A 20,257-nucleotide genomic window follows, 5' to 3' on the forward strand; every position below is an offset into this window, starting at 1 on the left:
GGAGGGGGGGCGCAGAACACCACTTTTCGTCGGAAAAGGGCCCAAATCGGCATGAAAACACATATTTCGGAGACTTTCTGGTTCCGGCTGTCTTTTGGCAATCCTTGTTTGTGGTCAGAGCAGGGCGAGATAGTCACGGTCAGGGTTAGGGAGTCTGAAATTTTTGGGTCGATTCACGTCACATCAGAGGAACTATATTTTGATTGAACGAATAGCAGCCCTGCTACTGGCCAATGAGACTACGCATTCATTATAAAATCACATGACCTGACGTCATCACATGACCTCTCCGTTTCACTTCCATCTCTTTTGCTCTTTTAGGAGGAACTATCAGTGCAAAACCAATCTTTCAGGTCAATAAGGTTATTTGCTTATTCTATTTATGCAATTGGTGGAAATGAAAAGTGCCTAATTTTGTTGAGGCAGGTAGAAAAAACAGATTTAAAAAATTCGTCTGCAAAATCCTGGGACCTGCTCAAACTTGATGACGAAATTATCTCGATTCGACCAATCAACGACCTCGTTACGAAACTCGGCCATTTACCGGCGAATGAGCTTCGTCCACGTTGAGGCACTGACGAATTATTTGCTGAATATCGCATAACTTAATTGCAAAAATCGGCCGTTTTTAATCGTTATTTAGTGTTCGTGTCTTGCAGAAAACGAAGGTAACATTATTGACCATTCTTGATCGCATGGGTAGGCCAAAATTTGCCATTGATTGTGGCTTTCGGCCGTTTTTGTGAGACCGGGTTTTGTTTGCACGCTGGGAAAAATTGCAGCTGCGATGTCCTGTACATATTACACACAATGCATTGTCATGTACATTATGTAGTCAGTGGGTGCAGCGGTGCAGAGTGCATTGCTGCTGGTGAACCAGTAACAGGGAACCAGTGTCCTCCCAGATATTTTTTTCGTACCGAGGCATTCCCACAATTCTGTACTTTGTTCTATGTCCGTGTGGCTACAGCACATACCTCCTTCGAGTCCTTTCCTGGTTTATCCCATTGTTTAGCCCAATAATCCGATAATGGAATGTGACGAACTTTAACTTGCATTTCATTTTCACTTTCAGGTGCCAAAACCATGAGGGTGGATAAGAAGTTACTGGGCCTGCTATTTGTTGCCATTTTATTGGTGGCGCAGGCATCTTTCACAAGTGCCCAGCCTGAGGATGATGGAGATGTGGAAGAGGAGGATCCCTTGCTGGAGGAACCACAGCAAGAGGCAAAAGAGCCAGAAGTAAAGAAAGAAAGAGTAAGTCAATGTCAATTATTGTCAACGTTTTATGTCGAGTTTATTCTTAAAAGCAAAAACTTGTTATGTTCTCTCAGTGATCTATAAATTTCTGCTTGAATCAAATGTGCAACACATAGCTGACGGATGGCTGATGGCATTGCTGGAGAACAGTTCTTGCCATGACAGTGGACAGTTTTAATGGGATAGGTCCTTTGCCAGATATGCCATTACCACCTAGGGTCGGCAAAACAAACCATCTTTACAATTGATCTTTACAGTAAAAGACGCCAGACAATTTCTCTAGAGGCACTGTCTGGCGTCATTGACCATAAAAACCTATTGTAAAGGTAATTTGTTTTGCCGTCTCTTACTGTTACCGGCGTATCTGGCAAAGGGCCTATTAAGTATTATTTTGATGGTTATAGGCTGCAATGTGAAATGTGTTTCCTAGGTTTTTGCCTCTTCTCTTGTAAGTTGTATGTACAGGTACAACAAAAAGGGATCAGGCTTTCCCTTTTTAATAGGGGTGTGATCACACTCTCACCTCATCACACCTAGTATCCTGTAGGCGAGCTCATGACACCCCTATTAAAATATCCTGTAATAAGACTACAAGAGCTGTTTTTTAAACTCCCTGGCATGAAATACTGTTACAAATTCCGGAACATTCTTCAGGTGCATAGTGATATATGGAGAGTGGTTTACTTCTTCAATGATTCAAACTCATGGGAGTGAAAAACAGCTCTCCGGCTATTTCAAATTATGTGAAAGCCTGGGGTATTTCTTCCTGATAGATATCATGGTAATTGCAGTTATTTTGATGAATTCTTCGAAGAGTCGTTTTCCTGTTATGAGAATTGCTCATATCTCTCATTATTGTTTTCAGCCTGTGTATATAAGTCCAAAACCAACAGGCAATTACTTCCTTGCTGAGCCATTTGATAACAAAGACGGTTTCAAAAAGAGGTGAGAACAATTTAGGAATGAACCAACTGACTCGCATGTAACGCAAACTATTTCTCTATCACATGTATACATGACAGTCCAGTGACGTTATTAGTTCGGCTATGACTTTCTCCAGTCTCATTCACGGTAACCAATGATGTATCATGTCTTGTGTTACGGTACATTGCGTCATGATGACATCACACCAAAGTTCGGTCTATCTGAGCACATCCACGGACGCTGGACTTATTATTGATCTGTCGTAGTGAAGTGGTTTAAAGTCCCATGCAGAAAGGCTTTGGCCATCTGCTGCGAGTTATGCATGTATGATGATACAGGCCACATTTTTATAAAAAGGAGTTTCCATCTACCAGCTGAGTGATCAGGACTATGTACATTAGAAAATAATGCTGTAGAACCTCTGGCAGAATTTCTTCTCACGGCCTTGAGACAAATGGAAAGCATGAAAGTTCAGGTCACCAAGGCCAATGGTAAGTGCATTGGCTGCAGCCAATGGCTTCGTGGCCTTGGTAAAATTTGAGCCCTGATGATGTGTCCACCTCCTAAACAGTGACCCTCATTCCATCCCCATCCATATGGCAGATGTGCTTTCATGTAGACTGCAATTTGCTCGCAAAACAAATAACTTCCTGTCCCAGTCATGCTCATAGGGGCAGTTCATCAAAATAATCCTGCAGGCATGGAAAGTGTGAAATGGTGGTGCCATATGTTGACCACTGCCAATCATGTATCCATGACAACTAAGTGGCATTTTATGCTTCACTGTTTTAAAACAAAGCAATGTTGATACAGTGATGTGTATTATAGACAATATACTTCGTCAGGCTGGTGTCGTTGCCATGTGACAGCATTCTTTTAGTTTATTAGCTCAGTGTAAAGCATTTGTTAAGGTCATCATTATTTCCCAGGTGTTCATACATATTCAATTTCCTCTTTTACAGGTGGACAGTTTCTTCAGCCAAGAAGGACAACACTGATGAAGCCATTGCCAAATACGATGGTAGGTTCTCAAAAAGTCACAACTTGTTTGAGAATGTCAACCACTTATAAAACAATACGGTTGATTGGTATTCTGCACGCTACGGTAGACCTCAAATTCAAAACAGATCCATGTTTACTGTATTACAACGTACAATGAAACCTCCCTTAGCGGACACCTCTCTATTAAGGACAACCTCTCTATTAAGGACACTAGTTTTGGTCCCAAATTGGTTTGTCATTCAATTTGACCTCTCTAATCAGGACAACTCTCTATTAAGGACAGCACCTGTCAGTCCCGAGGGTGTCCTTAGTAGAGAGGTTCTACTGTATTACCAAATCCATGTCGTTAAAATGTTGCTGCGAATGACCCTGTGGAGTGTCTGAGTCAACTGACTGGCATCGCCCAAATGTCCCTTAATGAAGTGGTTTAAAAGGTTTATAAAATCCAGTCGGGATTTGTCTGAAGTCCGGTCCAATATTCATCTCCAATACCATACCAAAGTTAGATCAAGAGCACAATTGCCTGAAGCTGTAAAGGGCAGAGACAGAAGGACTGTGTATTTTATGGTGAAAATGTGCTCGTTGTCGATTATTTTATTGCGAGAAGGATTTAACCTTGTCATTATCTGGTCCTCTTTCGGCAGGAAAAATGTTAAAACTACTTGCTCAGAAGACAGTTTGTTTCTCACAAGACAAATGGTTCTGTCTTCTGTTCACTGGTGACATTAGATGATTCGCAGTCAGAATATTATCTCCGGTATTGTTCTTTTTTTCTGTAAGATGTAATAAAGAGCATCCGATCAAATTCTCATGCTGCTTTCATATCTTTCAGGTGTATGGCTTGTTGAAGAGCCTGCTGACAATTTGGTCGATGGGGACATTGCTCTCATTCTATCGGTAGGTTTCTAGTTGAACTTTGCGCAATTACTTACTCTTGATCATGTAAGAAGCCAAGTAACGAGACATGTACCCCCCCCCCCCAAAAAAGTCGATCTGAGTGTATTATGGGCGTGGGTAAGAAATGCTTAGATTGTAGTGCTGGTTGAGCAGGTCATCTGAGGTCTACTAAAAGCTTTCAGGAGAGACCTCGGTAAAATTGTCAAGTCAGATGATAACCTATGTTTTAGTTGATATCCTGGACTATAAACCCTAAAACCTTAACTCTTATTCTTAACTTCCCATTATTTTTCAGTCAAAAGCCAGACATAATGCAGTATCAACCAAACTCGACAAGCCATACAAATTTAGTGGCAAGCCATTTGTTATGCAGTAAGTGGTATTTGCAATTTATAGGACTTTTTCGTTTTCTGTTAATATTAACCTTGAACAATCTGAAATTGATATTTTCAAAAAGTCTTTTGTTTTAAAAATTCATCATAAGGTTATAACAGTAGTTACAAAAAATCCATAAAATGCTCCTATGAGTAATGTTTATTGTCAGACAAATCTCCAAAGCTATCATCATCATCATCATCATCATCATCATCATTTTTTAAAAAGTCACTGACAGCTGGCCTGTTGGTATGTTATTAGTTGCTACAGGTCAATGACAATATCACCATCGCTTGCTTTGAGGTAATATTAATGAACAGCCGAGTATTGGGTTTTGATATAATGATTGTAATGTGTAAGTGTTTACTTCCAACTCCAGGTATGAGGTGCGATTCTCAACAGGACAGGACTGTGGAGGTGCTTATGTGAAGCTGTTGACTGATGCACCATCTTTGTCTCTGGTAAGCATTTGCAGAAAGAAAAAATCAGGTGTAGCCAGTACAGTTGACAAGGTTGATAATGAAAAAGGCTAAAGCTTTTGCGCTTCTTGTGATCAGACAGTGAGAAGTTCAAACAAATTTTCATGATTTCATGTGAATTAGAATGGAATGTGGGTATGTTTGTATATATTGGTCTGCCTCAAAACTTTAAATACGGTTTTCGTCCCTGTGCTTAAATAAAGGTTTACTTGAATCTATTTTTCAGCCTAACTTTAATGACAAGACACCCTACACGATTATGTTTGGTCCTGATAAATGTGGATTGGATTCAAAGGTTAGTAGTATGATAAAGCCAAGGATAGTAGTTCTTATATTCTGGGGTTTTTTATCAAGAAGGTATTTTGGTATACATTGTATATACCATTGGCTTTCAGAACAGGAATGAGACATTTCCAATTTTTGGAGGATTTCCCCTGTTTTAACCGGCTTAGTTTGAGAGCAAAAATGGAAAGTTTTATCTCTCAGCTCTCCTTAGATACACCTTAGATTTTTTGAAATTGTCAAGAGTAACCATTTAAGTGGCATATTTTGCAGGTTAGGGCAGTTCCAAGGAGAGCATTTTTGCTCAGGACACTGCCACATTCCGGAAAGAAAGTATAAAACATTCTATTCCTTTTTCAGCTCCACTTTATATTCCGACACAAGAATCCTCTAAATGGCAAATTCGAGGTAAGAAACACTGTTATTACTTGTTACTCGATATCACCCGAAACAGAGGCATAATGTATCTTTGATATGATGGTTACTTTACAACAGTTGCCCCTTGTATTGGGAGTGAAACGAAAATTCCTTGCACTTGCAGTGTACTTCATTCCTTTGGTCAGGCTAAAAGAATAACTCATCCAAGTTGGACATTTTTCAGTTCTTTATTATTCTTGAGTAGGTTGATGGGGATAGATCCCTTCGATGGATTAATACAGGGATCTCTGCAGAAAATAGAACCGCTGATTCAGTAGATATTAAAACTTGTGAAAAATCCCATAATTGTCCTTGCTTTAAATTGCACTTCTGTTTATTTTGTTCTACTATTTATTCCTCCAGGAAAAACATGCCAAGAAGCCAAGTGGTTCCCTCGATATCTATTTTACCGACAAGAAAACACATCTTTACACCTTAGGTAAGCATTCGATAATTTTTTGTCGCTCGGTATGATCAGCAGTTGTTGGAAAATTTAAACTCTTTGCACGCTTTTCCTCGTTCTTCCACATTCTGGCCAAATTTATGTTAGCAATATTCCGAATTTAAAGTGAGGATCTTTAGTGTGAGAAAACATGCTGATTCTAATCTCTTTCTCTTTGCAGTGATAACTACCGACAATATGTTTGAGATCTTTGTTGATCAGAAGCTTGTCAACTCTGGCAACCTTCTCGAAGATATGGCGTAAGTACATAAAATGGTCTGGGAAAAATTTGCTCCGAAATGGTTAGCTAGTTGTCACACAAGAATCCGTTTTGAATTGAAATTCATTAGATGTAAATTCATATCAAAATGAACTAAAAATATCTGTTACTCTAAAAACAACATACAAATATTGTTGAAATAAAAAAACAAATTCATCCTTCTTTCTAGCCCCCCAGTCAACCCACCGAAAGAGATTGTGGACCCCTCTGACACCAAGCCCAATGACTGGGATGAGAGAGAGAAGATCCCAGACCCTGACGCCTCAAAGCCTGAAGACTGGGATGAGAGTGCCCCCAAGGAGATCGAAGATAACCAGGCTGTGAAACCTGAGGGGTGGTTGGATGAAGAGCCAGAACTGATCCCAGATCCTGAGGCTGAGAAGCCAACTGACTGGTAAGTTATGATGAAATCAAAGTAAGAGTCATAGCCTGCATAAACGTCCATCCGGGCAGTCGACAAGCACCTGTTGATCAATACATTGCTGATCTCTAATTTGATCACAAACTTCTGGGCTGGCCCAGGACTCATAACGTAGTTTTTCAGTCCAAGATAACTGCAGCTCAGTCAAAAATTGATAGTCAATGATACTGCGACTGGCTCTTAGGCAAGTCATTGTTTTTGTAGAAAAACTTTTGTCAATCCAACTGGACTAATTTTTTCACTTTCAGGGATGATGAAATGGATGGTGAATGGGAAGCAGCCATGATTAGTAATCCAACTTGTAAATCCGCTCCTGGCTGTGGAACGTGGAAGCGCCCGATGATTTCTAATCCCGAGTTCAAGGGCAAGTGGAAGGCTCCCCTGATTGAGAACCCCAATTACAAGGTGAGTTGCACATAATAAAATGCAAGAAAAGGTATGTGTGGTGATAGGTACTGCACTGAACAAAATACAACGCAGCCTTTCATGTGGCATACTCTCCAAGTTTGTTTTCAAAATACTCGAAAGGTATGGCCCAAGTTCATCACTCACTCGATTTTAACTGGAGCATAGGTCACCAATGAGATTCCTTCTCTTCCTCCAGTTCTGGGCAGGTCTGAGATCCCTCAATCTCTCAGAACGATGGTTTCAGTTTGTTGTCTTGTTTGTCTTTCTCAAACTGTTTGTTTTTTACGTGGCAGGGGTGCTGGCCCTGCATGCAGTGCCTGACCTGGAGGACCAGGAGTCTGATTTTCGTCAGACTTCTCACTTAGCTGAAACGTTATGGCCCGAGTTTATACTATGAATATTGTTGAATATATCACATTCTTTTGAATTGACTGTTTTTCTTTGTTATGACTCATTACATTTTCGGGTCTGTTTTTCCAGGGCAAATGGAAGCCAGAGATGATCCCAAACCCTGACTACTTTGAGGATCTTGAACCTTACAAAATGACTACTATTGTGAGTGTACCGTTATAGACAGTTGCTGTTGTGTGTTCATTATTTGTGTACAGTTGGGTAATGCAGGCAATATACACTACTTTAAGCCGATCACTTCAGAACAAATGCTTTTCATATCATTATTTTCACATAATGTATCTCCCAATAATCATTGAAAGAGCTTACAGTGGAACCCCATTGACAGGACCACTCATGGGATCGAGGTTGAATGGTCGTGTTACCGGGTTGGTCGCGTCAGTGAAGTTGAAAATCCGGAGACGAAATACATGATCAGGTGTGACAGCTTTCAACATAATACTTTTCATTTGGTATTTTCTTCTTCAAAACTAAATTGATGCTTCTCATTCCAGGGTGCTGTAGGTCTTGAGCTGTGGTCCATGTCAGATGGTATTATATTCGATAACTTCCTCATCACCGATGATAAGAAGGTGGCCGATGACTTTGCCAGAGATTCCTGGGCAATTAAATATACTGAGGAAGAAGCACAGAGGTCTTCAGTAAGTTTTCCAAGAGATTAGTCTACCAGTGAGCAGTGAATTGATAAAATTCATTTGCGGTGCCTGTCCGGTGCCAAATCACGTGCCCTGCTAGTTTATCTTTTTATAAATATATGAAAGATTCTACTCGTGAAACTTAAAGTCTCTAGAAAATATGGTCATGTGTCCTTAAGACTGTAACCCCGCTGATTCTAGTTTCTAGTTTCCACCAAAAAGAAATATTTTTGAGGCCAATACCAATGCTTATCATAATAATGGTAACCAGATGTGACCCTGTTCAACAAAGTGGGTCAGAATCACAAGAACTTACTTAGCTAAGTTTATTTGAAAATTGTATGCAATAGAAGATGCATTTGCAACTCATCCGCAATTCTTTTGCTGTCAGATTGTCAGTTTTCAACCCACTGAGAAGATCTTCAGGTCATTTAATTTTTGGTGTTTATAAAAAACACTTGTTTACATTGTCTGATCACTGATAATCTGAACAAAAACATGCCTCTATGCGAGTCACTATTAACAAAAATGATTACAAGTACAGTAGAACCTCTCCATTGAGGAGACCCTCAGGACAGACAAGTGCTATCCTAATAGAGAGGTGTCCTGAGTAGACTTAGAGAGTTCAAATTGAATGGAAACAACCAATTTAGGACCAAACTAGTGTCCGCCAATGGAGGTTCCACTGTATTGAAGTTTGATCTGGTTGTTCATTAAAGGAAACCTGTAGCAAAACGCTTATAAAGATGGGGGGTTTTGAACGGCCAGGTTAAAACCTGAGGCGGGAATAAACTTCCATTGATAAATATTAGCAGATTCGAGTTCCCCAGATAATTGATTATGTGAGCTGGGCATCTGGGTAACATTAGTTACTATTTAGTTATTTTTACTACGTTCACCTAGTCTAAATAAAGACTTGCGTCACGACTGGATCCCTTTAAAAAATTCTAATCTCCAATCCTGTGTATCTTATTTCAGAAGAGCGTAGTACAAGCAGTATTAGACATGACAAATGAGCGACCCTGGCTCTGGGCCGTGTTTATACTCATTGTGGTCCTACCGATTGTCTTGGTTATAGCATACTGCTGTATGTCTGGCTCCAAGGTAGGCAGCGATGCTTGCGTGGGAGGCGTAAGGTAAGCTTGGACAGGTTGTCTCTGGTCACTGCAAGTATTGATAGTCTCTAAATGACTTTTTATGGGCAATGTTTATTTCACAAAGAAGGTACTATCAGGCTGTTATAACTTCCCTGTTTTTTGTGTTCAGTCTTGAAGTGTGAATTTTTGGTACGTATATATACGAACCAAAAATTCACACTTCAAGACTATACCATCAGACTCCGCCCACAGTGACACAAGAAAAGTGTCAGTGTGTGGATTGAAAGACAAGAACAAAGTCATCAAGTTGGAATTTTCTTGTTGGGCACACATGTTCGAATGGAGAGTATGATGAGACTTAAGATATTGCAGTGACCACAGTAAAACAATCTGTCCATCCACCTATGCCTCCCCAAACCATTTTCTGCTTTTATTTTATTCTCTGCATGTTGTGCTTGCTTTCTAGCAAAGTGTGGTTGACTACTTGATGAGTGCTACCGAAGGCCGCCCCTGGATGTGGGCTGTCTACATAGTCGTTCTTCTCCTACCGGTGGTTCTTCTCTCTATTTGGTTGTGCCCTAGGTCGGGGCCAATCAAAATTCAGGTACTTAAAACCTTAGTGTCGGGGATACCATTTTCCCTAATAAGTCACTGTACCAGTGTATCACAAGTATACCCTGCTATACCAACAAGAAGAACAGTCCAGTGGTTACGACTTTAGTAATTTAGGGTGAACAAGTGTACATTTCAAGACCCCAGTGTAGAACCAATATGCAATTATTGAAACACTGTGCCTTACAAAGAATATGATCAGTGGACTCTTCTTCTTGGGTGTATAGCCTGGTACTCTTGTTTTGAGAGTACCAGGCTATACACCCTAGTGCACGTGCTGCCTCCTGGTCCAGGAGGGAAAGAAACTACTTTGGCAATGGTATTCTGTATTGAGGTGGTCTTGGGTGTATAGCCTTGTACACTTGTACAAGAGTACCACTTTTTACCTGGCTATACACCCTAGTGCACGTGCTGCCTCCAGGTCCAAGAGGGAAAGTAACTACTTTAGTAATGGTATTCTGTATTGAGGTGGTTGCAAAAAGTTGGACACTTGCTTCAATCAGTTGCTTGCCTTTCCACTGGTGGTAGTTAATCAAGGTTAAGGTTTTGTGGGCCTATTACTCAAGAAGAAACACTTTTGATTAAGGTTTGTTCCGACAATGTCGATGCATTTAACCAGTATTGCTGCTGTTTGTTTGCTTGCTTTGTTTGACTTGATAAAATCTGTTTGAAATTTTAGACTTGGTTGCAACCCCGAAAAAATTTGACTGTCAAGGTGGTGTGTGCTTGAATATGTTAATTGCACAAGTTACGACTGGAAGTAGTTGATGGTTTTCCCAAATGGCTTTGTTTTCTTAATTGAAAATGGTGATGGCATGGAAACATAATGCAAAGTCCCACTAACATTTTATAAGCAACTACTGATTGCATTTCTTATCTGTTCCATTCTAGTCAGATGAGGATGCTGCATCTCGTAAGAAGACGGACGAGCCATCTCCTGATGATGAGGTTGAGGAGGTTGAAGATGCAGCTGCTGCAGATGGAGTGAATGAGGAGGGTGCGGGCGGTGATACTGCGGATGCTGCTTCGGGTGAGGGCAAGAACAAGAAAAAGGAGAAGAAAAAGGCAAAGAAAGGAGACTTAGAAGCTGAGGTAAGGACTGTATTCTATCGGAGCTTGTAATGACCTTCTTCTTCTTCAGCGTTAGGCCCCAATTGGGTTTGTTTGCCTGGTGACTCCGTCTTTGGCCAAAGGTTGGGTCCTCGGAATCAACTCCTGATTCTCCCTCTGTTGGGTACTTTGGTTGCCCTGGCATAGGATAGACATCAGATGCTGAGTTCCATACAAATAGTTTTTCCGTGACTGTGTCTGCAGGAGAGAGTTGTTTTCACATATCCAGGTGTCCGTGGAGTGAATCAAATTTACAGTAGAACCTCTCTATTAAGGATACCCTCGGGACTGACAAGCGCTGTCCTTAATAGAGAGGTGTCCTGATTAGAGAGGTCAAATTGAATGGAAACAACTAATTTGGGACCAAAACTAGTGTCCTTAATAGAGAGGTGTCCGTTAACAGAGGTTCCACTGTACTTTCAAATTGACAAATATTTTCATCGCTTTTCAGAACAAAGAGAAAGAGAGCACAGAGGAGGAAGACGGCACAGAAACTAGCACCAAGTAAGTCCAAGATTGTTTATCCCTAAAGTCTATTCTCTCGCTCTTACTCCACTTTTAAGAAGGCAAGATGAAAGGACATGTTCTCTCATGAGTTGAATGAGGCCTAAAAAGTTCTTGGCCACTTCAAGATCATACATCAAATGTAATTAAGTCTGTATTTTTTGTTGTTATATGATTTCATCCGTTCACGGTCAAAAAGCTTGTCAGTATTTATGGCTGCATTTCTTACAAAGTAGGCAGTGAACAAAAGGATATCAGATTGACGTGGTACATTTTCTTGATTTTTTTTTCTCATGATTTACAGAAAACCTGCTACTAGAAAGCGCCGATCGAGGAGAGACTAGCTCTCAAAACAGCTTTATTTAGTATGTTTTGTTTGTTCAACATTTAGACGTAGTCCGTGTCATTTCTTGTTTGTTATCAGAACTTGTGTTCATTTCTGTTCTTTTCGAATAACCAGACTGGAAATATTTACTTGGCTGTATGTCTAGAATGATCATATTTCAAATTCAATAGTTGACAAGTATGTCTTGATGATCTCTCTTCAGTTGGAAGACATTTTGAAAAAAGATTACTTTTCTGTCACTTGTGACAACTCGGAGCATTATATATATATAGTCCTACAAAAATAGAACCAATACCGACAGAAATATATTTTGCAGTTAAGAAGTTTTAAAAAATGTTCTCAGTCTGGTGTTTCTGTGTTGGGTTCTTCGACTTGTGTTATCTGTCATGTCCCGTCAAAAAGAAAAAGAATTGTCCTGTCAAAAAGAACCCTGTTTTATTTCCTGTGTTATGGAAAGTCGTTCGTTCTACTGGTATAATACAGTACATATCACAATTGACATCGTGTAAATCGCCTCATTGACGCGCTAGCGCATAGGTCAGGGGTAGGTCGCACGTAATTTACGTGAAATATAGAGATAAGCGCGTCACTGGTGTGTCATTTGCGCACAACTCTGCACATTACTCTCGTACGTTGCTCGTCACTTACGCGAAGTAGAACAGATGTCAATTGTGATTTAGACTGTACTTGACCTTCTAGACTAAATTGTGGCGTCTCTCAAAGGACCATGTGAATGTCAATCATATCATCAATTGACTGGTTGATTAAATGGTGTTATTCTGTCTTGGTTTTTGACAGAAAAGTGATGTGTTTTTTATGAGGTGATTACGGAAGGTGATTATTATGTTGTCATTGTTATATTAGACACCCTACCTATTCGACTTCCTTCCCCCCGCATATTTTCAATTGCTCAAAAGCATGTGAAATTCTTGAAACCTCCTGTAAAACGTCCCAAGAGCAAGCAATTGAAATTACCTACCTGTGATTGAAAGTGCATGCAACAATAATCGCGCATTAGCGGTTGTCAACGGGGTACCTGCAACAAGAATCGGTGATCTCTGCAACCTGCATAGGCTGCGATCAATTTCAAACCCATTGATTCCCAGTTTTGTCTGCAGAGAGGAGATTCTTTCGTCGCACGTGCCAGCGATTATAATTTTAGCTGCGATTTTGAATTGCTTGTTTGCAGGGGGCTTCAGAACTTCTCACTTCTCACTGTAAATGGTTGATTCCAGCACTCTCATGACTTCAGTATTAAAAACCTATATCAATTTTTGTTGTTTTTTCTCTCCAGGACAAGAAAACGAAAACCAAGGAAAGATTAATGATGGCTGCCATTTTAAATTGTATACACCATTCAGCATGTTCAAGTGACAAAGGCGGCATTATTAATCGAAGGGCTCCGGGACGATAAGGCCAAACCTCTCCATTGCAAACCAATAAGGATTTTGGTTCTAGGGTCCTGGGTTTTGCGCCACTTCGGGGAATTTGTCGGTGGTTTTGCAGTTGAAAGATGTGAGGTTCGCCAGCATTTGGAGCAAGCATTTGTGTATATCTCATCATTTCTAATCTTGGACGTGTCAACCTTTCATCCCTACTTTCCTGCATGGACTCTTCCGTAAATATGAAATACGTGTTGCTAGAAGAGGCCACACAGGCAAATGGGGGTGGAAAGGTTCAGAACTTGAGGATATTTTCAGGACTCCATCTGAAAATCTTGATGTCAATAGCAGGTCACTGGTCACACCCGTCAATAACAGCAGAATTCACAAATGTTGAACTTACAGTCCTTAGAATATTCTCAAGTCTGCAAGCCAATGAATTGCCACAATTTTCATGTCATTTTCATCAAAGTCAATGATTCATTTATTCATCATAGATGATCATAGGGACATGTGATGTCTCCTGTTCTACAGTAGAACCTCTCTGTTAAAGACACCCTCGGGACTGGCAAGTGCTGTCCCTAATACAGAGGTGCCCTGATTAGAGAGATGAAATTGAATGGAACCAACGAATTTAGGACCAAAACAAGTGTCCTTGATAGAGAGGTTGTCCTTAATAGAGAGGCGTCCGCTAAGGGATGTTCCGCTATACTTTCAACTCAAGTCTAGTGTATGTTGTTGTAATTTGTATACACATGGTTTTCTTAATCTGACTTGACTTGAAATAAGTTGATTGTTCAGCACATGTGGTTACATTGTTCTTTGGCACATGTAACTACATTGTTCTGGCACATGTGGTTTGCATTGCCTAGTTACATTGTTCTCTGGCACATGTGGTTACATTGTTCTCTGGCGCATGTGGTTTACATTGCCTGGTTACATTGTTCTCTGGCACATGTGGTTACATTGCCTGGTTACATTGTCTCTGACACATGTGGTTTACAGTGCCTGGTTACATTGTTCTCTGGCACATGTGGTTACATTGCCTGGGTACATTGTTCTCTGGCACATGTGGTTACATTGCCTGGTTACATTGTTCTCTGGCGCATGTGGTTTACAATGCCTGGTTACATTATTCTCTGGCACATGTGTCAAGAGACAAGTATAGAAAAATCTGTTCACTGTAAAAACAGTAGAGCTTTTATTATAATACCATTCCATCTGTAACAGGGCATAACTTTCATAGTTGCTGGAGAGATTTTCTGACACCAATTCAGTAGCAGAATGCCCTACATGTAGTTAAATTGAATTGGCATTCAACCGATATGATTTGAATATGTTTCTAAGCACTTTTTTCATGCTAGATTAATAAACTGCTATGGCTATGAACTTGATTTCACAGTGATCTATGGATGTTCTTGATGCTGTTGACACATGTAACGTTTAAGAATTTGTGCCCTGCATCAGATTGGAAGGTCTGGAATATTATGTACAAGGTCTTATATATCTGGTTGTTCAGTGTCTATGAGTGTTATTATTATTTGAAAGCATTTTGATATACAGTCATCAGAACCAAGACTTGAGACGACTAAAATAAGATAACATATTAAGAGAGATTCGACATGTGATCTTCCAGTGTTGGCTAGTAACTACAAGTTCACCACTACAAGTTTGGAAATTGCAAGGCCAAGACATATACATGTAGCAATAGAACCAGTAGTTAGTAGATCCTGAATATATTATAATGTATATCATAATAGCTGTTAATTTAATTGTAAAAAAATTAGAACAATTACAAATTTTTATTGGGCGCATTATGTAGAAAGAAATCGTTTTTCTCATAAAGAAATAGTGAAACATCGGGTAGCTGGGTTACTTTCAGTTAGCTTCTGCTTTCTCATGCTTCTCAGTTCATTCTCTCAGAAAAGTCGGTTTAAAACTTCTTGTTTTCCCCGGAATCTGTTAGGACGACTGGTTTTTAGGCCGAGGATAGGGGTGTTCACTTTTTAACGAGAACTCCTAAATTGTTAGTGTATAGAGAATTGGTGTGACTGTTAAAATATGCTTTGTATCAAAACCAATGCTTTGACTTGTTCTGAGGGGTCATCTTTGATAAGTACATGTACTTCTGCACAAATGTAATGCTCCTCACTGCTCCTTGGTCCATGTATTGCACTACTGAGACAAGACCTGGCCCCAAGTTAGAAAAATATTGTTTGCTTATTTAGCCAAAAGAAGGAAATGTCTTTGTTTGGTGTGCCCATTTAATCTTTTTAGGTATAAGTCATCCCCTTTGTACTTTAACTGTTTGTGCATTTACACTACAGTGTACTTATGACAGGTGGCTCCTTACAACAATATGCGTATTTATGTTGTACATGTCGATTAAATCTATGTTTGCATGCTTGTTGATTGTACAACGCTATTTTGCTATGGAGTCTGCCAGGTTTGCAGCTTGGAAAACACCGCTTGGAAAGAATTTCATGATCAAGCATGGTGCGACATGTTTCCCGTATGTACGCGTTCCCCTAGACTGACAAGGTTTGGCATTTTGTCAATTTTACAGTGTGAATATTGTCAGTCAGGATGCGTATCTATGAAAAGCGTGCGAATCTTTCAGGTTTTATGGTAAAATTTTCTTCGTTTGTTGAACATTTAGCATTTAACTGATCCTTGATGCTCTGTTGTTTCTGCATTGATTTGTGTAAGTTTTTTCCATGCCACAGTCATCTTGACTAATCAAGGGCAAGGATGCATACAGTCCAAATACAAATTGTCATCCCTATATTCGCGTCATTGACGCGCTACCCAGCACGTAGGTCGCGTGTAGGTCACGCATAATTTATGCGAAGCAGAGAAATAAGGGTGTCACTGTTGCGTTATTGGCACGTACGCTGCACGTCACTGACGCGATGCAGGACGGAGGTCAATTGTGATTTGGACTGAACTTGTGATCTCTGATTGTAAATATCAACAATTCTAAGACACCTTGATCAGCATGAACCAAGATTAAGTGTATAATGCACTACATGTTTACACCTACTGTGCCTCATTTTGACGGCAGCTGTTCTCTTTAGGCAACCAGAACTGCTCTGGTTGGTGCAAAATATCGAGCAGTGAAAAATGGTCAAATCACATTTCAATGTTAAGTTTGAGAATAGGAATCAGGTGGAGCAGTCGTTTCACCCAAAACTTTGGCTGCAGCCTCAGTTTTGGTCTACATTTTAGCTCCGCCCTTGCGGTGCTAAGGGAGACAACCAATACCTCCAGTTCGGTGTCGATTCCTCGAACCAAAGGTACTACAATGATGGTGTGCTGACCCTCCTAAGGTCCAGGTTCTGTGGCAGTATTCTCTCAAATGTGTTCCCATCTTGACATCTATATCACTTAGAAGGATGAATATGACTGGAAATAATGTTTGAAAATGTTTTTGTTGTTGTGTAGAAATCAGGGAATCCCATGTTACTGAGTGTACTGTGTTTTCCCAACAAGACCAAACTTTATAAGCCAATGCGGCACCTGTACAGTGTGTCCCAGCGAACTACCTTTTAGTGTGATAAATTGTGAATGGCATGACGTCAGTAAAAGATTCTGTGCAGTTATTCCTAGTTATTGAGGAAACAACTTGGCTTCTGTTGATAGAATTAATGTTGTCGCAGGGATATTATATAATGTTCTGGGTTGGATAATCTACCAAAAGACCGGCAGTTTCATGGTGTAGCTACCATGGCTATTGGGTGTTGCCGAAAAATAATTAGATTTTTCTACATGTATATGTATGTACATTATTTTACTGTCTGTTTATCTCCGTTCAAGAACTGAGGTGGTCTGCGTATAAATGTGCCAGTGGTTGTGTTTGTTTCCATGTGTTATGAACTTTGAAAGGTGTTTATACTCCATTTCACGAAAAAATTGTCCCCTGATTTTTGATCGATTTCACCGAGATAATGACATATTTGAACAAGGTGTTATGTTTCATCTGAAACTTCAATCAAAGTCTTAAAGGTACAATATAGGCAGGCAAGATAAAGTTACACCAAGCCGGCAATAGGGGTCTCCCACATCTCACAGTAGGTCGAAATGATTCACGCTTGTATGAGGGATATATTTAGTGCCGAGTCGGACATGACCAAGGGTCCTTACTGTGTATACTACTTACTAGTCACTTGAAGATGGCCAAATTAGCCCATCTCCTCCTTCCTACAGTCCCCCTTTAAGTAGCTAAAAATGCTTACTGTATCTTTGTCGGAATCAGACAAAACATGGCTAAGAACAAGCCTCTTGAAGCAAAATACTGAAATTTTGAGACAATACCACCAATGAATATTCATAGGTTGGAGGGTCCAGGCCTATCAATTAGACGAGTGCATGTTTTTAACTCTCAAGTACATATTTGGAGAGGTATTGAAAAAATATTTGCTGTGGCAAGTCTACAGATATCAAGAAATTGTTTGATGAAAAAATTATTTTGAATTTTGCTTATTTGGTAATTAGGGGGCTTGTTTTGAGATTTTTCTGCCAGTTGGCTGAAAAGAGTGGAAATATCAATGTCTGTCCAATTTGTCGATTATCAAAAAATTTCCGTGGTCAACTACCAGTTAACTTTTCACCATTTACTTGCCCGACTGTCCGGAATATCATCTCAAAATTTCAGATTCACAACCCCGCGCAGTATTTGATGCGTCGCGGTCAAACATTGACAATTGAACTGCTAAAAGGCTTAAAAAATCAATGGTGGTCTTGCCTCTTTTAGGCTTGTTTTGCGTGTAGTGCCATTTTTTCATGAAATGGAGTACAGTACTAGTCTGGAATTTTATATTACTGTAGACCCCTTTATTTTTGCGGCTCAACATTTTAGCAAAAATAACCCTTTCAAATTTTACTACTAAATTCCACAAATGGATGGGTTTTCCAATGATTATATCATTACCGCAATTTTGGCGCCATTAATGTTTGGGTGTTAAAGAAAAGAAACTTGCAAAAAATATTCGGCTTGTGAAAATAAAAGGTGGTTACGGTATGTACTTAGCATGCATCATCATTATTCAGGGGTTCCACGTCATTGCTGATATCTGTCTTTGTAAGTGAAGTATTAGCCTCATACCATGAGGCTGTATCGGCGCTATATGTGATAGATTTTGAAGACTGCTTGCCTCTAGGAGACCGCGCTGGCAAACACTAACATTAGCATGACAACGAGAAATGGACTACTGTGTTAGAGATAATCATTTTTCTACGTTGTAGATATTTAAACTTGTAAATTTAGAAACCAAAGGAACTAAGAATTGTAATGACATGTTTCACAAACCAAAAAAATACGTTGTGTACGAATTCTCTTAATTTGCCTTGAAGTTCAAAATACATCAAGAGCTACCCGAAACTAATGTCTTTCGTCTTCTTTGCTTGTTAAAACCGCCCTCCAGTCATAAGTCTGAACTTCCAAGACAGCTGCAAGGATCAACAGTCAGTGTGTTTAGTTTTGTACAGTCAGCAATTTTTACATGGTTGGTTTGTTTGCTATTTACAACCCCTGACCGAGAGGACAAGGAGTCTGGGTTTAGTCTGACCTCGAGCCCTCCGTCTGTCTGGTGGTCCCTGTTGGGGAAAAGAGCTTCCACCAGCGAAGTCCAAACCGCATCGAGTCTGGCATTTGTCCACGATCTACCCCTCGGTGGTTCTGGCAGGATTGTCTCTGCCAGACTTGGAACCACCACCAGGATAATCCTAACGACCCCAAAACTGGAGTACCAGAGGTCTTGCTTTAGTTTGACATCTTCCCCTCTGTGTGTCTGGCGCAGGGTTGGCCCGCCAGCATTCACTGCTGCTGCCAGGAATGGAACTCCCACCAGCATAGTCCTGGCACAACCCCAAACCTGGAGGACCAGAGGTCCTGCTTTAATTTGACATCTTCCCCTCTGTGTGTCTGGCGCAGGGTTGTCCCTGCCAGCAAACACTACTACTGCCAGGAATAGAACTCCCAGCAGCATAGTCCTGGAGGATCAGCGGCCAGCTTAAGTAGAACTCCATCCAGCATAGTCATTACATAAACCCCAACATAGAGGACCATACAGGAGCAGGTTTTAGCTAGCTCTCAGTCTGCCTGGTATGTTGGTCCCTGTCAGGCTTGGAACTCCAGCCAGCATAGTCCTTAATACATAACCCCCAACCTGGAGGACCATGCAGGAGCAGGTTTTAGCTGGACCTCAGTCTGCCTGGCATGGTGGTCCCTGCCAGGCTTCAAACTCCAGCCAGCATAGTCCTTAATACATAACCCCCAACCTGGAGGACCATGCAGGAGCAGGTTTTAGCTAGACCTCAGTCTGCCTGGTATGTTGGTCCCTGTCAGGCTTAGAACTCCAGCCAGCATAATCCTTAATACATAACCCCCAACATGGAGGACCATGCTGGAGCAGGTTTTAGCTAGCTTTCAGTCTGCCTGGCATGGTGGTCCCTGTCAGGCTTGGAACTCCAGCCAGCGTAATCCTTAATACATAACCCCTAACATGGAGGACCATGCAGGAGCAGGTTTTAGCTAGCTCTCAGTCTGCCTGGCATGGTGGTCCCTGCCAGGCTTAGAACTCCAGCCAGCAGTCCTTAATACATAACCCCAAACATGGAGGACCATGCAGGAGCAGGTTTTCCCAGCTAGCTCTCAGTCTGCCTGGCATGGTGGTCCCTGCCAGGCTTCAAACTCCAGCCAGCATAGTCTTTTATACATAACCCCCAACATGGAGGACCATGCAGGAGCAGGTTTTAGCTAGCTCTCAGTCTGCCTGGCATGGTGGTCCCTGCCAGGCTTCAAACTCCAGCCAGCATAGTCTTTTATACATAACCCCCAACCTGGAAGACCATGCTGGAGCAGGTTTTAGCTAGCTCTCAGTCTGCCTGGTATGGTGGTCCCTGTCAGGCTTCAAACTCCAGCCAGCATAGTCCTTAATACATAACCCCCAACATGGAGGACAATGCTGGAGCA

General features: G+C 40.8%; 1 protein-coding gene across 3 annotated transcripts; it reads left to right on the forward strand.

The window, feature by feature from the left end:
• The first annotated feature begins 515 nt into the window (after positions 1-515).
• Positions 516-18,664, forward strand: LOC135493177 (calnexin-like). 3 transcript variants are annotated; one of them, XM_064780218.1, is made up of 19 exons: positions 516-668; positions 1,076-1,257; positions 2,126-2,205; positions 3,147-3,205; positions 4,019-4,083; positions 4,379-4,455; positions 4,838-4,919; positions 5,164-5,232; positions 5,580-5,627; positions 6,000-6,075; positions 6,260-6,338; positions 6,528-6,752; positions 7,028-7,184; positions 7,668-7,742; positions 8,093-8,239; positions 9,797-9,934; positions 10,834-11,034; positions 11,504-11,556; positions 13,197-18,664. In XM_064780218.1, exons 2-19 carry the CDS (start codon positions 1,087-1,089, stop codon positions 13,225-13,227), a joined length of 1,833 nt encoding a protein of 610 aa, XP_064636288.1. In that variant the 5' UTR covers positions 516-668; positions 1,076-1,086; the 3' UTR covers positions 13,228-18,664. The 3 variants fall into 3 exon arrangements, with proteins under 3 accessions (XP_064636288.1, XP_064636290.1, XP_064636289.1); XM_064780220.1 differs by lacking the exon at positions 9,797-9,934 and adding an exon at positions 9,212-9,337 and having other exon boundaries at positions 518-668; XM_064780219.1 differs by lacking the exon at positions 516-668 and adding an exon at positions 893-940.
• Positions 18,665-20,257: the final 1,593 nt, after the last annotated feature.

This window comes from Lineus longissimus, chromosome 9 (genome assembly GCF_910592395.1).
Source record: "Lineus longissimus chromosome 9, tnLinLong1.2, whole genome shotgun sequence".
In the NCBI taxonomy this organism is placed as follows: Eukaryota; Metazoa; Nemertea; class Pilidiophora; order Heteronemertea; family Lineidae; genus Lineus; species Lineus longissimus.